At 39.0% G+C, this 20292-nt stretch overlaps 1 protein-coding gene across 1 annotated transcript; it reads right to left on the bottom strand.

The window, feature by feature from the left end:
• Positions 1-7122: 7122 nt before the first annotated feature.
• On the bottom strand, positions 7123-20009 carry LOC131237311 (endoglucanase 24-like). The gene is made up of 6 exons (XM_058235013.1): positions 19646-20009; positions 17775-18058; positions 11788-12225; positions 9164-9311; positions 8158-8324; positions 7123-8008 (listed from the first exon to the last, which is right to left on the bottom strand). The coding sequence occupies exons 1-6, from the start codon at positions 19848-19850 to the stop codon at positions 7679-7681; spliced, it is 1572 nt and encodes a 523-aa protein (XP_058090996.1). The 5' UTR covers positions 19851-20009; the 3' UTR covers positions 7123-7678.
• Between the last annotated feature and the right edge of the window lie 283 nt (positions 20010-20292).

The raw sequence follows: 20292 nt of genomic DNA, 5'->3' as shown, positions 1-20292 counted from the left end.
GGGCCCACATTTGATGTGAACCGTCCATCGTGTGGGCCTCACCTTTGCGGTGGACTACCCATCATGTGGCTCTCCATTCATATGACCATCGATCACACGCAAAACGTAAGTTATTTTTATAATAATACTTACCAAACTTAGAAGTTAAATAGATAACTTCCTAGCACTTAGGTGGTATCCAAATGTCCAGCTGCTTTGCTCACCTAATTCAGTCTGTTTGGTCGCAGTTTTAATCGTAGCTACCAAACAGTCAGTTGATACAAATATTCACTTGCAGCTATACTTGTCAATGTTCGATTTTTTCCAACTTGTTGGACCAGACCCTTTGAAGTTGTTGATCCAAATGTTTAGATGCAATGGATGGACCATATCTTTCCTAGACAAATCTTACATACTGATTCAATCTGAACCATTCAATTGTTTCGATCACCCACAAAAAAATCTCACTGAATGTAGTTTGGCTCATTCAATGGTTTTGATGGCTGATACAAAATCTCACTGCATTTGGACCCATCTTGCATCTAATTTTGGACCCAATGTATCATCTACAGAATTTCACTTATCATACTTTCTAACCACCCAGTTGTTTGCTGTCCATTGGCAGGACTTGCTGCAAATATCATATTGTGGGGCCCATCTGGGCCCATCTGTTGAATGGTTGATCTTAACCATCCGATCACGTCCCGATGCATCTTGCCTTCACACCATTGATCAGGCGATTGGCTGGTCAACATGAGGGACGAAGGATACAAGGAAGATCCCTACTGGGGTCCTTTTGTTCAATGGTTCGGGTCATCTAAACCATGGTTTCATCCATCTAAATTATGGACACCATCTGGATGGACGGGATTTATTTGTTAAATTGTGTCAACTTTTTGGGCATCAATTGTTATGGGGAAAATAGACCGACTAATAAGAAAAGGCCGGGTCGAAACTCTAGGCATTCCACCTAATCAGATAGCACCAAATATGACTAGAGGTCCGACCTACTCTGAAACCGAGCAAGAATTGAGGTAGAACTCTGCCTCCCGCCAGCAGATCGAAATATCCACCGACCTGCCCAACGCTGAAAAGGGCTCAACCGCTCACCAAGAGAGTCAAGTTGGTATATTTCCAGGTCGGCACAACTCACTTTCTGTCAATTCCGACCTGATCTCAATTGCCTTGATCCGAAATCACAGTCGCAAATCTAGGAGTTCAACCAAGATATAGGTCTGCCCGAAATCCCAGCCAGGAATTTGGGAAGATCCTCACGACGTGTACGGAATCCAAATCCTATTACGATTCATCCCTACTAAATAAGGAGATCTCTCCTGTGCCATTGTCATTCCTCACCCATAAATAGGAACACCCCATGTGGTGAAAGGTACGCACAATCTCTAACCCTAAATCTTCCATTCAACTGAGACCTTAATTCCATACCTAACTTAAGCATTAGAGGGTCCCCTACATAAGCCAGGGTCTTCTTTGTTTGTTCTTTGTGTAGGTTCATCAGTCCAGAGAGGGCTAACTAGATTCTGCATCAACAGTTTGACGCCTTCTGTGGAAACGACATCGAAAGTCGTTCTCATCCCACCATACTCTCTCTCTCTCTCTCTCTCTCTCTCTCTCTCTCTCTCTCTGAAAGTATAAACTCGAACTCAACTCGAGCTGGCCTGAGTTGCTGACCAAACCGGGCCAGGCTGGGCAATTACGCTCGAGGACTGAGCCGAGCCGAGTTTAAGCTGGGGTTTGCTATTGTCCGAGCCGAGCAACTCTATCTAAGCTACATGCATCACGCGTAAAATGGAACCATCATGCTGAAGTATAATTTGAAGGAGGGCAAAACAGTTATTCCCAAGATAAGAAAGTTTTTGATTTGAAGGATGGTGGAAAGATCATTTCCTAAAACTAAAAATTCCTATGCCTATGTGCGTTTTGTCAGCATTTTGTCAAGGGTAGTTGCACAAATAAACAAATAGTAAGGGTTAATTTACAAATCTAAACACTAAAGGAATCCTTTTGTTGTATAGCCAAAAGGGAGGGGATAATATGTAAAAGAAAAACTCAACACAATGGTGCAACTCGGCCGAGTTGGGTTGGGTTTGGGGTCAAGCCAAGGCCAACCTTACCTCAAGAAGACCCAAACTTGCAACCCGACCCCACATGAATTCCAACCCAAGGTGCCCAACACAAATTCCTCTATGCTCAACCCAACCAAATACATGTGATTACTGCCAACTCATCCTAACCCAACCCAACCAACCCGATTCGCGATCCCAAACCCAACCCAACCCAACTGGAACTCCGGTCATTTGGGTTGACCCGAACCCAAGTTGCAGCCCTAATTAAAATTATTATTATTTTTCTAGCGCAAATTGTTTTTTTTTTTTTTTTGTGTGTGTGTTAAATTTCTAATGTTCAAAGCATTAAATAGTAGCAACTTATCCATGGTGTACACAACATTCCAAACCATTAAATCATGAGAACTTTCATGGAGCTTAACCCAAAAAATCAATATTGGCCATCAAATGAAAAGGTTAAAAGAAAATGGTCGGTGATAAAAATTCGGTGTAGAGAATCGGATTGTTGAGATTCTCCAATCAGTCAGTTTTACTGCATATGCATCATCCATACTGGGCCATATCATTTCAATGGTTTGCCTTTGCCAGAATCGAAGCCAACAAACCATTTGAGTTGGTCACTCTCTATAAAATCGAGTCCTATTAATAAAGTCTTACGTCCTTCTTTACATGAAACGAGCCTAGGGCCTGTCTGGGAGTGTGGATTTGTAACTCCTGGATTCAGAATCTCCTGGATATGAAATCCTCCTATTGTGTTTGGCACCTTGGATTTATAATCCCCTGTAATCCAAAAATAGTTATGCATAGTATATTTATAGGGGTTTGAATTTAATTATTAAATCAACTTTAAAATCTCTAATAAGTGTACGTATGTAATATTTGAGACAATACTTGTAATAAGCCCGTCGAAATATATACTTTGCTCGAAAATGATGAAACGCTAAGTCTTAGATGGGCCACAAGCACAAGATCACATCCGAGTGACTAACCAACGGATTTTAACTGTTGATTTGCAAAAACAATGTTTGAATAGCACAAATCATCATATTAAAGTAATTATAGTAATGCAATTGATAATCTAATTGTTTTGGGATATCATCAGTGGGCCATATGCTCAAGAGATTAATAGTCTAGTGACACACATGTTACACATGCAACTCTTGGAAGGATTTTGGATGTAATCTAAGCTTTCACCTTGGATTTGAAATCTCCTCAATTCCCCCGAATCCATGGTGCCAAATGACTCTTAAAGGTTGAGCAGACTTAGGGGCAATTTGGCACCATGAATTTGATGGGATTTTGAATCCCCTGGTTGTTTGGCACCATAAAGAAACAGGGGGTTTCAAATCCAGGGTGAGAACTTGGATTACATCTAAAATCCTTCCAAAAGTTGCATGTGTAACATGTGTGTTACTAGACTATTAATCTATTGGGCACATGGCCCACTAATGATATTCCAAAACATTTAGATTATCAGTTGCATCACTATAATTACTTTAATATGATGAGCAGTGCTGTCCAAATATTGTCCATGTAAATCAATAGTTAAAAATGGTTGGTTAGTCACTCGGACATGATCTTGTGCCTGTGGCCCATCCAAGACTTGGAATTTCATCATTTTCAGGCAAAGTATGTATTTCAGCGGGCTTATTACAACCATTGTGTCAAACATTACATATGTTCACTAATTAGAGATATTAAAATTGAGTTAGTAATTAATTTTAAACCCCTGTAAATATACTATTAATTAAACCCTTGTAAATATACTATGCATAACTACTTTTGGATTAAAGTTGATTTTCAATCTAGGGTGCCCAACCGGATTTAAAATCTAGGGAGTTCAAAATCCATGCTCGAAACAGGCCCTTAGACCATTCCATCAAATATCACCTTGTCATTAGGGAGGATGCTCATAGGTGATATAGTGGGATCGAGCCCCTTTCACTACGCGCCGGCACATGAATTGAGGATTCGATGACTTGAAGAGGTATAAAAACCTGCAAATTTGTATGGAGTCATGGAACCAGCCTAACCATAAACTACAACTTCATGCATTGTATGGACAGAAAGCAACCTAGAACTGTATGCATTATAGGGATAGAAAGCAACTGACTGGGATCATTCAATCCAACAATATCAACACAATACAAAGGAAACCCATGGAAAAACCCCATCACTACTATGAAGATTATGATGGTTGTGGCTATTAAGAAGAAATCTCCAATGCAGCAAATGAATGTGAAAAATGTTTTTCTTAAAAGTGATTTGAAGGAAGAACTCTACATGAAGAAGCATTTGTGTAGGTGTAGACACCCCCACTTTAACAAAACTTGAAAATTTGATTAGGACCCAGTCACCCAAAAGAAAAACCTACCTAACTGAGCCATAACCCAATCTATAATAAGGACAAGGACCCTGTAAAACTACATGAACTAACTAGAGGAATACAGGGTGTTTAGCTCATCCTAGAGGCAATCGGATTGTTGCTGGTACCATCTGGCAGGTCAGGGTCCAATGGAGATCATCACAGGGTTGTAGATTAAATAAAATTGTGAAATTTGTGAAGTGGTGGAAATTTGATTGTTACCTCCTATCAACATCACTCTGTTGGGATCTCTAGGGTGGCTGAGAAAGAGATTTGGAGGCTGGGCTGCAATTTGACTGTCATCCAAAAGTAAAACAACCAATTTCCCTCCTAAAGAGATGAAATTACAAACTTTATGACTTATCAAGCCAACCTAAAGGTGCCACGTGTCCCCTACCCAACACACATCTCTCCACATGGCATTTCTACCCAAGTTCTCATTAATTAAAACAATGTCATCCCCACTTTTATAAAAGCCTAAGCCCTCTCTCATTTCTACACACCACAAGCTTTAAAGAAACTCTACTCTTGCACATTTGTGAGAGTAAGAGAGTAAGAGTGAGAGTGAGAGTGAGAGTGGAGTAAAAGGGACAAGCCGTGCCCATCCACCCCATCCATTCCATTTCAACCATCAAGCCTAGCATGTAATCCATCCAAGCCATCTCAACAGTTTAAGTTGTTCGGGGTAGGGTTGGAATTTGAGATTCTCAATCATTTTATTTTATCTTAGGAGCGGCGTAGTTCTCACTTCTCCTCTTTTATCTCCACGTGCATGGCGGTGATCTGACCGTCCATTTACTTCGCTTTTTATTATACTGCATATCTCCCTTGTCAACAACCTTTGCTCCATTTTCAAGTTACGCTTAGGTGTATGCTTTATGCCGTGCAGTTTCTCATATCCTGGTATATCAGAAACTAAGTGTTATTTTATATCTTTTTATGTATTAGTTCGTTACTTTATTTGTTTCCTTTCCTTTTATTTTGCTACTATTGTTTTTGCAAGTTCTTACCAAGGTTGAGATATTGCAATCTTCCAAGTAGAGCCTTCAATCAAGTTATAGTTCTCTATTTAGTTTCAAGCTTTGCTTGCAAATCAATTAGCTGATAAGATAATCCAAACCCCCGAAAATCCCTAAATATTCCTAAAATCCTGTAAAGTAGAGACCTCATATGAGTGCGGGCAGAGAAGGATATCCCTTCTCCATCACCAAGGTGGTTACTTAGAATCTTCAGTCGCATACTGCATCCAGGAGTCATCTTAGTTGGGGAATCTCTGATTCCCCAACCTAAAACAATTCTATAGTGTCTAGCTGACCATATATTTGAGTTTTATCAGCTGGTGGCGACCCTAAGTTAATCAGATACATCATTTTGAATCAATACTACATCCATTCCAAAAAAAAAAAAAAAGGCCAAAAGGGATGCATTTTTAGTGCGCGCACCACCCTTGCGTGAAGTGTACACAGTAGGTTGAAGGAGTCTTTGTATAACATTTTGTATTTTTACAGGTGACCCTGGCATTGTTCATCTCAATCAGTCTTTCCTCAATCTTCCCATATTATATCCAAATGAGTAAGATTGGTCAATGGATTCGGGCATACTGCCAACAACGAGCTTTCTGTCATTTGTTCTTTTGAATTTCTTTCTAGAAAATTTTTATAAACAAATGTCTAGTGTTTTCCAACTTCCTGGTCATACAATAGATTTTTTAGTTGATTGTATTATTGCTCCTCCCGAAAGATGAAATTATAGTCACACTAGAGGATCTCTTAAAAGAACTCAACTTAGTAATTTTTTTTTTTAAAATGATAATAACTTTTTTTAAAAAGGCCAAAGCCAAAGAAATTATTATTATTATTTTTTTAAAAAAAGTCCAAAAAAAAAAAAAAAAAAAAAAAACCCACTACAAATTCAACCAACAGATAAGAAACTGACCAGAGAGCAAAATATTAGCTGCTTGAGCTCATTCCATAACATTCAATTTTGCCCTATTGAATACTTCCGAAATGTGGCCCCTTTGTTTCCTAAAACAACGATTGATCGTTTCCAGCTAAATATTCCATAAACCTGTATGTTAAATATCCGCTTCCCCACTTTGCCCTTAACCCAGAACTGGTCAATCGAACTTGGCACAACCCATGCTAATCCAAACATAAGGAAGAAACCATCCCAAACCTTTGATGAAAATGGGCAATGAAGAAAATATAGTTGACCGATTCCTCATCTTAAAGGCATGATAAACAAACATTTAGATTAATCATATGCCACTTGCACAAGTTATCCACAAGGAGGACCTTATTCCCGCCCACTAACCAAGCAAATGCCACTACTTTGAAGGAGCTCCGTAACTTCAAGCCCGAGATGTATGACACTTGATTTAGCTCACAAGACCCCCATCAATCATCAAATAAGGAGCTCCCAAATCTTTTTCGACATGTATCTTATCAATCAACAGTCTAGATGGTTTACCTGGTGGGACCCGTGGGGGATGAGCCAACAATACAAATAAGCAATGAAAGAGCCTATTGGCTGCTTAGATCATATACTAAATCACCTTCATCATTTCATCATTATCATCATATAAGCCTTATACCAAGTTCCCAACTAATTGGAGTCAGCTACAAGAATCCTATTATGCCATTCCACTCCATTGAGGACTATACAAAGGATAGCTGGAAAGATGTGCAAACACAATGAAAACAACCAATCAATGGCTCTATATAAAGGATAGCTTGAAGATGTGAAAGTTGACATGGCCCAAATGCTGCTAACATGGCAAAAGAATGTTCCCCAAGCTAAATTACTCTACATTCTCCGTATTTAGAGTCAAGTTCTTGTAGAGAAGAATTTTGTGCAACTAGTTGATTGTGGGGCACACTAAGGTTAGTGTAAGGCATTCAACCTGTCCGGCAGAGTCATCCCACCATGAAAATGGAATGCCTCAAATCAGGCTGATCCAATAATCAGGTGGGCCACAATATGAAGATAGAGGTTTTTGGGAAGTTGTCCATTAATTTTCTATGGTGGACCAGCACCTGATGATTGGATTGCCTGATTTTTGGGTACACCATTTTCATGATGGACCTCCTGTTGGATGGGTTGGATGCCATACACACACCACAGTGGTCCCCACAAGTTAGTAGTTGCCCAAAATTCTCCCTTACAACAGTTGTACAAGAACCAGCCTCCCACTGTATTAATACAGTATACAAACATCAATAGTGATTAGTTAGCAAGGAACACATATGGACTAGTCAAATGATTCAACCACAGAGGATCTCGTAACCAAACCAGAGAGGAGGCCCATGATGAAGGCACTGTTGTAAGTGGTGGGTTCTCCTTGCATGGAATTATTACGGATGTCCATATACGTTTCATTGAAGAACGGACCACCTACGAGTGCTCCCACAGCAACGTTCGGGTTGGGTTCAGTCGACTCTAGCCACTTGAAGCCCTTACAGCCTGTCTTCACATCGGCCGGAATTGAAGCTCCCCTATGGTGCACCTGAAGTGGGTAATCCTCCCCATATCCAACAAGATAGCTCAGCTTCATAGGATTGTCACCCAATATATAGTCGACCTAGAAAAGAAGTGGAAGAATCATGAGAGGCATCGAAGGTGGGAAAATAATAATGTCTAATTGCATGAAAGAAGCTCAAAAATATTTCTTAAAAAAGAAAACAGGACAATTGCAAAATGCATTTTTTTCTTGATGTATTGGGAATGCACCTGTGAAATTGCAAAATCACGGAGATCTTTAGGTGAGTAGGAATTCCCACTGCAATAAAGGTCTGGTGTCTGAGATGTGAACATGTAATCACTGTAAACTAGAGCAAGGAATGCAGAGGCTGTAGTGTGCTGCAGACAATTCCATTCGCTTACCCATATCAGGCCACCTGTGTAAGAAGTAAAAAATACTAAGAGAGTGAAGCTTATTAAAAAGTGCTAGATATTGCAATCTTTACACTGCAGAGAGGCTTCCATTTACAACATTTACCAACCTAGTTAACTCGGACATAAATGACTAAAACCGATTTCTACAAATGGCTTGGGATGTAATTTATATATTTATCTCTATAGGCCAAACTTTGGTGAGGATTAAGAGAAAATTATTCTAGTTATGTGAAACATGAGTTTCTCTAAGTGCACATGCACCCCTCTACGTATAGCATATGGGTGGGACCTCTGGGACATGCAATGTTCAGCTCTCTCTGCGTGAGATATTCTTTTTTTTTTTTAATTATTTTTATTTATAAATTTTAAAAATAATAATAAAATTGGTAACTGTAAGTGGCCAGACATACAAGGAACAGTGGACATTTTAAATTTTCCAAAAGATCCATATTTACTATATCATGTGACCCATCAGGTTAGTGGAAGAGTCTGATTTTCATCTTATCGTATCCACACATCAACATATCAGCTTATTTGACCATGTAGGGAGAGTTGCATGTGAATAGATGCATGTGGGCTTAGCTCCATGAAATGTGGCATTGTGGGATGAGATGTAGGATTCTTAATTTTAGAGTCATTTCAGACAATTCAAGTATCCTTTTGATAAAATTCAGCAGCATTTCAGTCAATACCCATACTGAAGGGTATGTTAATGGCTTTAGTTGAACAAACTTTGTATAGCAAGAGACCATGCAATTAATAGAAACAGGATAGCAATAAAGCAAGACAGGAATGTGTGGACAAATACATAAGAGTAAAAGAACATTGCAAGTGAAATTACTATCTGTTCTACTGGATGTGGCCGATGGGGAGTCTGGTATAAGACCGCACATAACCGCTTCGGCTGTTTTCTTGTACAACTGGAGGCCAACTTTCTCTTCCTTTGAGGCCTTATCTGAGCCAAAGAAGCTTACCCTGGAAATAAGAACCTGCCCAAAAGATTGAAGACTAACTATTAGAATAGCTCAGCCATTATGCAATGTATTAGTTTTGAAGTCCTTCGCAGGTTTGGAAAAAAGCTACTGAATGGGTAGGCTGAAACATAATCCTCAGTCTTTTATAAGACTAAGTGGGGCCTATGATTTTTCCATCATTTTTTTTTGGTAACATAAGGGTCTGATTGGCACTGAGGTCTTGGCATCGATTCCCTAGTGGGGTTGGCTAACAGTGAAGTGTTACCTGACAGTGGGTGTACTAACAAGCTAACAAAACAAAACAAAACAAAACAAAACAAAAAAAAAAAAAAAAGAAAAAAAAAAAGGCCTGATTGGCAACTCTTATCTAATCCACAATAAGAGCTACTCTAACAAGAGCTAGGGAATTAAGACTTATTGTTCTAGCACCTATTTTACAATAAGCTCATACAGTAAAATCACTTTTTCAGATTATAAAAAATAAAATAAATAAATAAATAAACTCTTATTTGAAATAAGCACATTTGGTAAGACATTCAAATTGAACTTTTTTAGGGGTAGTTGCTGTCATTTTAAAAAATTGCAAGAACTCCATCTCATACAAGCACGCCCCTTCATGCCTCTAACCTTAGATGTGGGTTGTCCATCATATCAAACATTGGATGTGAGTCGTCTATGATATGGAGCCTACCTTTGAAGTGGTCGGTTCATCGTATGGCAACTTCAAAGTGGGCCATCCATCATGTGGAGCCCATCTTGGATGTGGACCATTCATCATTAGGGCCCGACCTCTAATGTGAACTGTCCATTATGTGGGGCCCACCTTGATGTAGGTCATCCATCACGTGGGATCCACCATCCGTGGTAATTGTCCTTCATGTGGACCCTTCAATATCTATTGCTCATAACGTGGAGTCCACATTTGTTGTGTCCATTGTGTGGGCCCCACCTTCAAAATGGATTGCCCATCATGCAGGGCCCGCCATAGATGTGGGCCATTCATCATTAGGGGCCGACATTTGATGTGGACTGTCCATTATGTGGGGCCCAACTTGATGTGGGCTTCCATCATGTAGGGCCACACTTTGATGTGGGCCATCCATCATGTATGGCCCATGTTTGATGTGGGCCATTCATCATGTGGGGCCCACTTTTGATGTCCACCAGTCATCATGTGGGGCATACCTTCTATGTGGATCACCCACCATGTTGGGCCACTTTGGATATGGGACGTCCATCACGCGAGACCTTGAATGTGAACCATCCATTAAGTGGGGCCTATTTGATGTGGATTGTCCATCACATGGGACCACACTTTGATTTGGTCCACCCATCATGTAAGGCTCACTCTATCCATTATGTGGGCCCACGTTGATGTGGACCATTCATCATGTGGAGTCCCACCTTCAATATGGGCCATTCATCATGTGGGCCCACCTTTGATATCAATCATCCATCATGTGGGTCCCACCTTTGATGTGGACCGCCCATCAGGTGGGTCCCATTTGATGTGGATCATCTCATCCATCATGTAAAGCCACATTTTGATGTGGGCCATCCATCATGTGGGGCCCACCTTTGCTGTTAACCATTCATTTTTTGGGCCACCTTAATTTCGACCATGCATCATGAAGGGCTCGCTTTCAATATGGTTGTTCATCATGTGGGCCCACCTGAGAGAGAGAGATTGTAAAGAGAAGAGAAGAAGGTAAGATGAGAATTACTTAAAAAGTTCAAGGACAAACTTTTCCCAAAATTAGCCGTTTAGCAAAATAAATATTTTTAAAAAAAAAGTAAACTTTACTTGCATAAAGAATTAAGAGGTAAATCTCTTATTTCTAAATTTTGTAGGTGTAAAATTAGACCATTACCAAAAAAATCTATTTTTTAAAAAAGATTTGTTTTTTTAGAAATAAGCAAATAAGCTCTTATTAGTTGAAATGCTAGACAGCCACTATTTTGATTGAGGGAGACTTTCAAATGGTCGTTTGGTTTCTTGCAATGGATTTTCACTCTCCCAACTTCATAGTGCTAGATACCTTCTGGAAGCAAATGGTATACAAGGCTCCTTTGCAAAGTTTTCTCTTTCTATTTGTTTAGTTTTGGCACAGGGATGAACTTATTACCCAACTCATTAAGAAAATCAATCTTCTTTGTTTTCCTGATTTCGTCTTTTCTTTGGATACATGAAGAATAGGAATTCTTCAAACAATCTAACTTTAGGAATAACAGTAAATTCTCTTTTATCAAGTTACTCCATCATGTAAAGCTTTTGGATTGAAAACAGATAGAAAATTTGTTTTCCCTTCATAGCATAAACTGATTCTATAGCTTCAAGAATGACAAGAGTTATCCAGTAGTTTCCATAATAACATGTAAATTACAACTTATATTCAGAAAGTAGATGAATATATTTGAAGAGTAAACTAGGACAAATGTATCTGGAAAAAGGGGAATATGCATCTTCTTAGAAATGGATATATGCAAGTACCTGTGCTCCTGCAAGTTTGTTGTCCCAACTAAACCATGATGGTTCTTCCCAATCCGCGAACTCCTCTCCATTTTCTACAGTGACATACTTAAGGTATGATGTGTCACTAGTTGCATGATAGAGCCAGGCAGCAGCCCACAATAGCTCATCTTCATATCCTGTGGAGTTGTAGAATTTCTGGACTTGTGGAATGCTGATACTGTAAGAACCTCTATGAGTGTCAGCAAATGTAAATAGCTGTTCAGCATGCTCAAGAAGCAAATCTGAATACGTGGAGTTGATGGCTTTGAAAACCAGAGAAGCTGATGCGAGAGCCGCAGCAGTTTCAGCTGCAACCTCTGTTCCTGGAGAAGATTTGTTCACCTGTGTAAGAGGTCTTTCTTCGGCCATGGTTTCTGGCCTCTGCCAGCAGTCATGGTCCACACCAGGATCACCCACCTCAAAAACAGAAGAATGAACTTCAATGCCATTACCAAAATCAAGGGAATTTTATTGAATTGGGAAAAGAAACTCCAAAACAAGACAGCACAAATATCTAGAGTGAGTGATTCCTTGCATAAAAGTAGTAAAAATGTATGAAACAATCTGCAAGTGGCTGATGGTGAGATGATGGGCCTTATCATCAACAGTCCATAAACAGTCCCTAGATTAGAAGATCCTGAATATATATATATATATATATATATATATATATATATATATATATATATATATATATATATATATATATATATAGGTTCTATACGGTCGAGCTCATGGGAACTCCCCATGAGGTCGAGCTGTGTGGGCCCCACCACGATGTATGTTGAACATCAACACCGTGCATTTGATGGGTTCCTTTTAAATTATGGGATATCCCAAAAATCAGCTGTATGCGGAACTCCAGTGGGCCATACCATCTAAAATCATGTGAAGACATGCCTAAAACATATAAAAGCACTTGGTGGGGCCCATCTGAAATTTGGATGCGTCTGAAATTTGGTCTGACCCCTCATCCAAGTGGGACACACATAATGGATGGGCTGGATTTGTGAACCACATCTCGGTGGGCCTAAAAAATGATTATGAATGTTTTAATGGAGGGTAACCCCTCTCAACTTTTGTATGTGGTGTGGCCCACACAAGTCACGGATTGACTTTATTTTTAAGCCCTAGGCCCAATATCGAATGGTGCATCTCACTGATGGGGTAGATGTTCTACACACATCATGGTGGGGCCCACACAGCTCGACCATATAGAACCTTTTCCCTATATATATATATATATATATATATATATATAGAGAGAGAGAGAGAGAGAGAGTCATGCTCCCCTGCACACCTACGCACGTGCACACCTTTGCACACGTGTCATGGGTGTCTAATCTGAACAATTTTAGAACTGGATAAACAAATGCAGAACAAAAAATAAAAAATAAAAATAAAATCCTAGAAGGAAATTATTTTAGAATAGTCTATTTTCTTTTTTGGCCTGCTGGTCAAGCTAAACAGATCGGAACTCTCCTCAAGTAACACTTTGAGGACATCCTTCTCACATTCCTGGCTAGAACAATTTTGGAACTCAATAAACAAATGCATAACAAAAAAAAAAAAAAATCCTATAAGAAAATTATTTTATAATAGTCTATTTTCTTTTGTGGCCAGTGGGTCAGGCTAAATGGATCTGAAGTCTCCTCAAGTAACATTTTGAGGACATCCTTCTCACTTGCCTTGAAGAAGGCTTCTATAACAAATTAGAATATACTTAGTATGGTGTTACTGAGATACATCCACCCAAGTCGGCCAGGTGAGGAAGAAAGGGTTCAGATCCAATCTCCCATGACTTTTTGGCCTTCCTCCAATCCTAGTCCATCTCTTTAAGGCATCAGCGATAGGTTCCACCATATGTTAGCCTTCCTTGTCTGGCCCAGATTTTCCCTATGAATTCATTGGTAATGAAAAGGTGGCCACAGGATTCCTCGGCCTACTTGTAGAATGGGGAGTGGGCATTGGGTATTCCATGGAAGATTATCTCTTGATCCTCCCGCTACTCAACTCCCACAAGCTTCTGAGCTTCTATTTTATTTTTGGTAGTTTGGGGGATTGGGGGTTGGTGCTTGTACTTTTTCTCAAGTCTATCTCATACACTATAGGGGTGTTTAGCAGCATGGATTGGGAGGTATTTGGACTCCATATGGATTCCAAATACTCAGTTTTGCTGAGTTTTGCAATCTCTTCCTTTTTCTGAGAATGCCAATCCTCTCATTTTTTGCTCATTTTTAAAGGCATGAAAGTCGCATGTGTGCCACTAGGCTACTAATCCATTGTACATGTGGCCCATTGATGATATCTGAAAGCAATCAGATTATCGGTTGCATCAATAAAATTACATCAATAGAATGATCAAAGTAGTCCAAACGTTGGCCATGTAAATCAACGGTTAAAAAACATTGGTTAGTTGTTCGGTTGTGATCCTATGCTTGTGGCCCATTAGAGGCTTGAAATTTCATCATTTTTGGCCAACATATATATCTTAATGGTCTTATTGCAATCATTGTGTCGAACATCACGTATGTACACTAATTAGGGATATTAAAGTTGATTTAGTAATCAAATTCAAACTCCTATAAATATACTACATAATTTCGGTGCAGTGCTATTTTTGCGTTCCGGTGCATTCTGAATACTTGCTGCCAAATACAACCGAAGGATTCAGGATCACCATGGATTCTTAATCATCATGATTCAGAATCCAGGTATTAGAAATACAAGCTCCCAAACAGGTACTAAGCCTGGGAATTCCACATTTTTGTTATGTTTCCAAATCATATTGGTCTTTCAGTGATGGGAGGTATAGCAACACTGGGGATCTTTGCCTATATGTGGTGAGGAGTCCAGGTTCTTTAAGTGATAGTTTTCTATCTCTGCTACCCCTAAGATGTTGTAAGTTTTCTCACCAGTTTGTCCAGCTCAATTTCTCTGCTACATTTGTGCCAAGCATTAGAAGATTGGGTTGTGGGGAAATTAGGTATTAATCTATCTGTCCAAGTTCATGTTATATTCCTGTCCCCACCAATAATGTGGAATAAGCCATGACTGATCATGCTACACGCCTTCAAAATGTTCTTCCAAAATAGGTAGTCTTGGAGTTTAGCATTGACATCAAATGGGTGAGGGATCCCAGATTCTTGTAAGAGATCAATGTTCCATCTCTACTCCACCTCAAAGGTAGTGAGTTTGTGATGAAGATCCTAATAGCACTCAGGATAAGAGTCTTAGAATCCTCCATTTTGGCTTTCCAACAATATGTTCCTCTAACATTCCAAATTGCTCTTGAGATTAGAAATGGGGACTTCTTGGCTGCAGTTACGGATCCGGCCATATCTTCTTGGACTATGCAGCTATATGCTTGTGTTGTTCTCTCTCTCTCTCTCTCTCTCTCTCTCTCTCTCTCTCTCTCTCTCTCTCTCTCTCTCTCTCAAGAAGAGCCCATGTGAGTGTTATTTCAAATCATAGCAAAAATAACCTCTTAAATCCTGCTAATATTTACTCTTCTCATGATGTTATGCTTTTATCATCTATCGAGTTGACAAGCTTGTACTAGTTTCTCCCTAGCCCGGGGTGTGGGCTTATTTAGCTTTTCTCCTTAGCTCTTCTTCTTGGCCATTTTCCTTAGCTTTTTTCCTTGGCCTAGGGTGTGGACCTTTTTCTTTTGTTTTTCTTTGGTTCAGGGTGTGGGCCTTTGGTTTTCTTTTTTGCTTTTTTTTTTTTTTTAGTTCTCTGTCCTGGGGGCTTCTTTAATCTCTTGTATCCTTTGTTGTAATTTTCGGGGCCTTTGGCCCCCAATCGGTAATAAAAATTTATTACCTTTCAAAAAAACAATACGTTATTAGTTCGCTCATGGGGGCTTGTCCGACCTAATTTCTCTGCTACATTTGTCATTTGGATCGATGGGTCTGTCCACATTCTGGTTTTCTGCCCATCCCCAATAACGTGAATAAGCCATGGCCGATAACATGGCACACTTTCAGAATGTTCTTCCGACAGAAGCAGTCTGGGGGGTCACCATTAACCTCAAATGGGTTTTTTCTTGCTTAGATATTTGTGGTGACCACCTTGACCCATAGGAGTCTTTGCTTTTGATGATTCTCCAACCTAGCTTGGCTCTAAAAATAGAGTTTGATTGGAGGTTTTGAATCTCAAGACCTCCCATGATATTTGGTCTATAAACTTCATTCTAGCTGACGAGATGTTTCCAAGGACTGATTCCCTGTTGTTCTATAAGAAAGGTCCAATTTCTTTCTCCAGATATTGGGTGATGGACTGAGGGGGTTGGAAGCTCTGACATCAAGACATTGGGGCTACCTGCAAGACTGATTTAAGAAGAACTAGGAGTCCATCTTGACCTAGGAGCTTCACTTTCCTTCCTTGGATTTTCTCAACTAATTTTTTTTTTAAGGATCCCAATAGAAGATTTTTCATTTAACATCCTTAGTGTTTGTTTTTAACAGTGAATACACCAACAGGGAAAAGGAAAGGATGCCACACACACCTGTATTCAGCCTAGATTTCTAATTTACTATCATAGAGTTCTTTTTCAGTCTCTTCAGTCCTATTGGAAATAAAATATAACATGCTATCATTTATGTAAACTTGTTATAAAAAAAAAAAAAAATCAGAGAAACTCATCTGTCATATTTGGGAATAGTATGGCAAGATAAAGCTCTACAAAATAAATGGTTGACCGTAGGTGGAATTCTTATATATAATTAATTTTAAGAAGCTACATAATGTGCTTGGGCTCTTTTTTAGCTCTTTAACTGCTGAAAATGGCAATTAACTCAAAGATAGAATTGAAAACATAACTTCTAAAACACGAGAAGCACATAATCTCCATGATTTAAAATTTCACATATGGAATGAACCCACCAAATGCAAGACCAGAAAGAATATTTTTGACATCCAAATTTACCAGGAAAATCAAATGGTTAGAATCGTAGTTTGGTTTAGCTTTTAAAGGGTAGATCTGTAAAGTTTTATGATTATCTGCCCACAAAATATCAACCTTCCCCTTTTACCCAGGCCCGGAGCCCACCATGGCAGAGACTCATAAATGGTTAGGATTGTGTCCAACTATGTAATTTCCAGGCTTCCCATGTCTACAGTGGGGTCTGTATTTTGAATGTCTAGATTATCATACTTGATCCCATGTGCTCCTCCAAGAGAAGTGTGGATTTCCTAAGGTTTGTGTTTTCAAGTTCAGTATAATCGTTGATATTGGCAGTGCTTTTGCTTTCTCTCAAGTGTCCAAATAAGAAATAAAATCATAATACAGTTAAACATAGCATTGTAAGATATGTTTGCAGTTTAAGAAAATCCTTTCAACAATCCAAACTCAAAAAACTATGGCAAGGCTATGATGATGATGATGATGACAGCCAACAGTGGCAATGACAGTTACGATGATGAGAAGATCCTTTCCCAAACCAGAAATTCTTACTATTGAGAATATAAACTCAGCATTTTCCTAATATTTAATATTTGTGTGTATGTAGCATATTGTTATGCTATTTGCGTGTGGGTTTATTTCTATTTTGGGTTGCTCTAAAAAATACCCTATGATTTCCATCCATATAAAGGAGACTAGGTTCTCTGGTTTCATATCTCATTCAATAAAATGTAGCACCTTCTGCACCAGGGAGCTCTATTTTGGTAGGAACATATTCCATATATCAACAAGCCCCACAACCATGGGCTAAGCTTTTCACATGACCATGCATGTCTTTGATGTCCTCGACCAGATTTTCACTCATGTTCTTCCTTCCCCAAGGTATCCGACTAGATGTATCTCTTTCAGCCCGACCAGGGAATGGGAGAGGTGATGCCCTTCCCATCAGTGGGCCTGGAAATGGATATGCTCTCATGTATTTCTTGTTTTTGTGTGACGATTGTGAGAACACTAACACAATCTGCGAGCAAATATCGTCAGAGTGATAAAGATGATTTACCTGAATATAGAGCACATCTTTAGATGGATGACAATTGACCAAATAATCCGTGATCCATTTGAGTGAGTTTTGTGAGGACACCAGTTGTTTTGTTGCTTTCATCTGATCTCCATATTCGAGGATGGCCCATGACAGCATCGTTGCTGTGAAAGCCATTGGCAAACCAAACTTAACATGATCTCCGGCATCGTACATTCCTTTCGACAGATCCAGTCCAGCTTTGCTTCCATCTTTTAGAGCTGAATCACCTCTCCAAGATATCTTGTTATCCACCAATTTGCCAGCTAAAGACAATGAAAAAGAACAAAGAAGAGAAAGTATCATTTTGATTGAACAGAGATAAATTACAAACAGAAAAACAGAAACTCAGTAATCAATCTTAACTATTAAAATACCTTGTCTAAAAGGAATTGAAACAAGAAATATCTACCATAATTTCAATGGAAAAGATCACATTTATTCATGTCTCAAGCAAACAATGAGAACACACACACACACACACACACACACAAAAACTCACGTCACAAACTAAGGTCCTGTTTGGGTGCCACCAAAATTGAGTTCATCTCATTTTAGTTAATCAGAACTATGTATGATTTTTTTTTTTCTATTTTTTTGGGTAAGGGGTGAAAAATAATCCTGATAATGAACAATAAACTATGATCTCTAATACATAATTAATATTAACTAAAATGAGATAAACTCATTTTTAGGTGTGCTCAGATAGCCCATTGAATTTAAAATCAATAAAGAGGCAATGCCAAAGTAGTGCCAATCCCATTCAATTCGAAGTGAGGGCCTGTCCTGAAATTGAAATTATGACCATTTGGTTCCAAATGCATGAAATTTTCATTTGTGGTTTCTTCACCATTATGAACTGAAATGTAGAAACCTTCACTTTGGTAAATTTTTCTGCTTTTGAGTTGCATTTTTGCAATTGTATTGTTGCATTCAGTTTGGAAGATAGTAACAGAAACTGTTGAAAATTAACAATAACAAAAGTAATAACTAGCTTTAGAAAGAAGTAGAAATTTCAGATGCTATTCTTTATCTGGCAAACAGTTATACATTGGAAAAAGGAAATAAACATTTTATTAATCTGATGGGTCCTGTGATGTTTGGGCCACATATCAAACAAACTGTAGCGACTGGACAACCCTAATTGTACTATCGCTGTGAATTTGTCTTTTTCTTCAACCTTTTCCCATTCAATCCATTTGCACGCTACTGATCGGATGGCTATAATACTCTGATCAACTTGACTTTTCACACCTATCGCCAGGCCATGAGAAGGGCTACAAAATCAATAATACGGATCATCTGAGACATTTGGAAAGTGTATGGTGAGGATGGTCCGGATTACACACTGGCAAACCTCTTCGATATACATTAATCATAACACAGTTTAGGTATGATCAAAATGCAAAAATAAATAAATAAATAAATATAAAATATTACTTGTCAATGAATAAAAGAATTCTCTAAAGAGGATTCATTTCATAATCAAAGGTTAATCATTGAAGAGCAATGATCCAGACTTTATTACAAGGGCAAATACACTCATAGGAGCCTAAGTGGACCACCTATTATGAGAACCAAAAACCATCAGATATGAAAGGTCTGCTGCAGATTGCACATGGCCCCAAAATCACCCGCCAGACGATCACGTCCATCCCGATAAGAACCTGCAAGCCCTTCATCAGTGGCTGTGATCATCCAATAAGGGGAGCAAATTTGGGTCCATGCCATCCAAACACCATAATTCCACAACCAGCCATCCTGACTATACCAAAAGCCAAATCAAGGAAAGGAAAAGATGACAGCAGATGAATTCAAGAAAAAGTGAAGGAGGTTGGAACAAGCCACATTACATTTCTGCACGTCGAAGAATTGAACGGCGATACTCAGAGCTTCAGCATACTTCTTCACGATCGGACCCGGCCGGCCAGGAACTATATCTGGATGGATTAATTTCCCTTTAAATTTGATAACTACAGCGACGATAACAAAAATCAAGATTGCAAACACAAAAAGCCAGCAAATGCAGCTTCTCGATCGTCGCCTCGCCGCTCCCATTTGAATCTATAACAAGGAGGAGGCGATTTTCAAAGGGAAAATTTAAATACAGATATTTGGTTTATAGGATTTATATGCTTGAGGAATTGCTGGATTTGAATGAAATGAGCGGAGAGCTTCCCTGCAATTAGATGAAATGATGGGGGTATTTTTGTAATTTCATTCAAACCAGAATCCATGCGATGGCCTTTGAGAGAGAGAGGGAGAATATATGAAACAGAACCGTTTGTCTCCATCGACTATGTTTGGACAATTGAAGTTTGCTGCAACACGTCCTACCTACGTATTGCTATTTTTATACCGGGACTGTTGTTGTTGGATCTGGAATCATTTTGCAGTGATCCGAACCGTTCATGTGGTGGGCCTCTTGTGGATGGAGGAAGATTAACTGGAAATTATATTCAGATTGAAATATTTCTGCCCTTTAATCATTTACTATTTT

This window comes from Magnolia sinica, chromosome 2 (genome assembly GCF_029962835.1).
Source record: "Magnolia sinica isolate HGM2019 chromosome 2, MsV1, whole genome shotgun sequence".
NCBI classification, from domain to species: Eukaryota; Viridiplantae; Streptophyta; class Magnoliopsida; order Magnoliales; family Magnoliaceae; genus Magnolia; species Magnolia sinica.
Note: the sequence above shows the minus strand (reverse complement) of the source record. Positions and strands in the feature narration are given on the sequence as shown.

Coding starts and splice junctions, on each gene's coding strand:
- LOC131237311 (XM_058235013.1), bottom strand. CDS start 19,850: ATGGGAGCGGCGAGGCGACGATCGAGAAGCTGCATTTGCTGGCTTTTT. Junction 12,226..17,774: donor AAGATGTGCTCTATATTCAG/GTAAATCATCTT, acceptor TCTGTTTTTGAG/GTGGGTGATCCTGGTGTGGA. Junction 9,312..11,787: donor ACAAACTTGCAGGAGCACAG/GTACTTGCATAT, acceptor TCTTTTGGGCAG/GTTCTTATTTCCAGGGTAAG.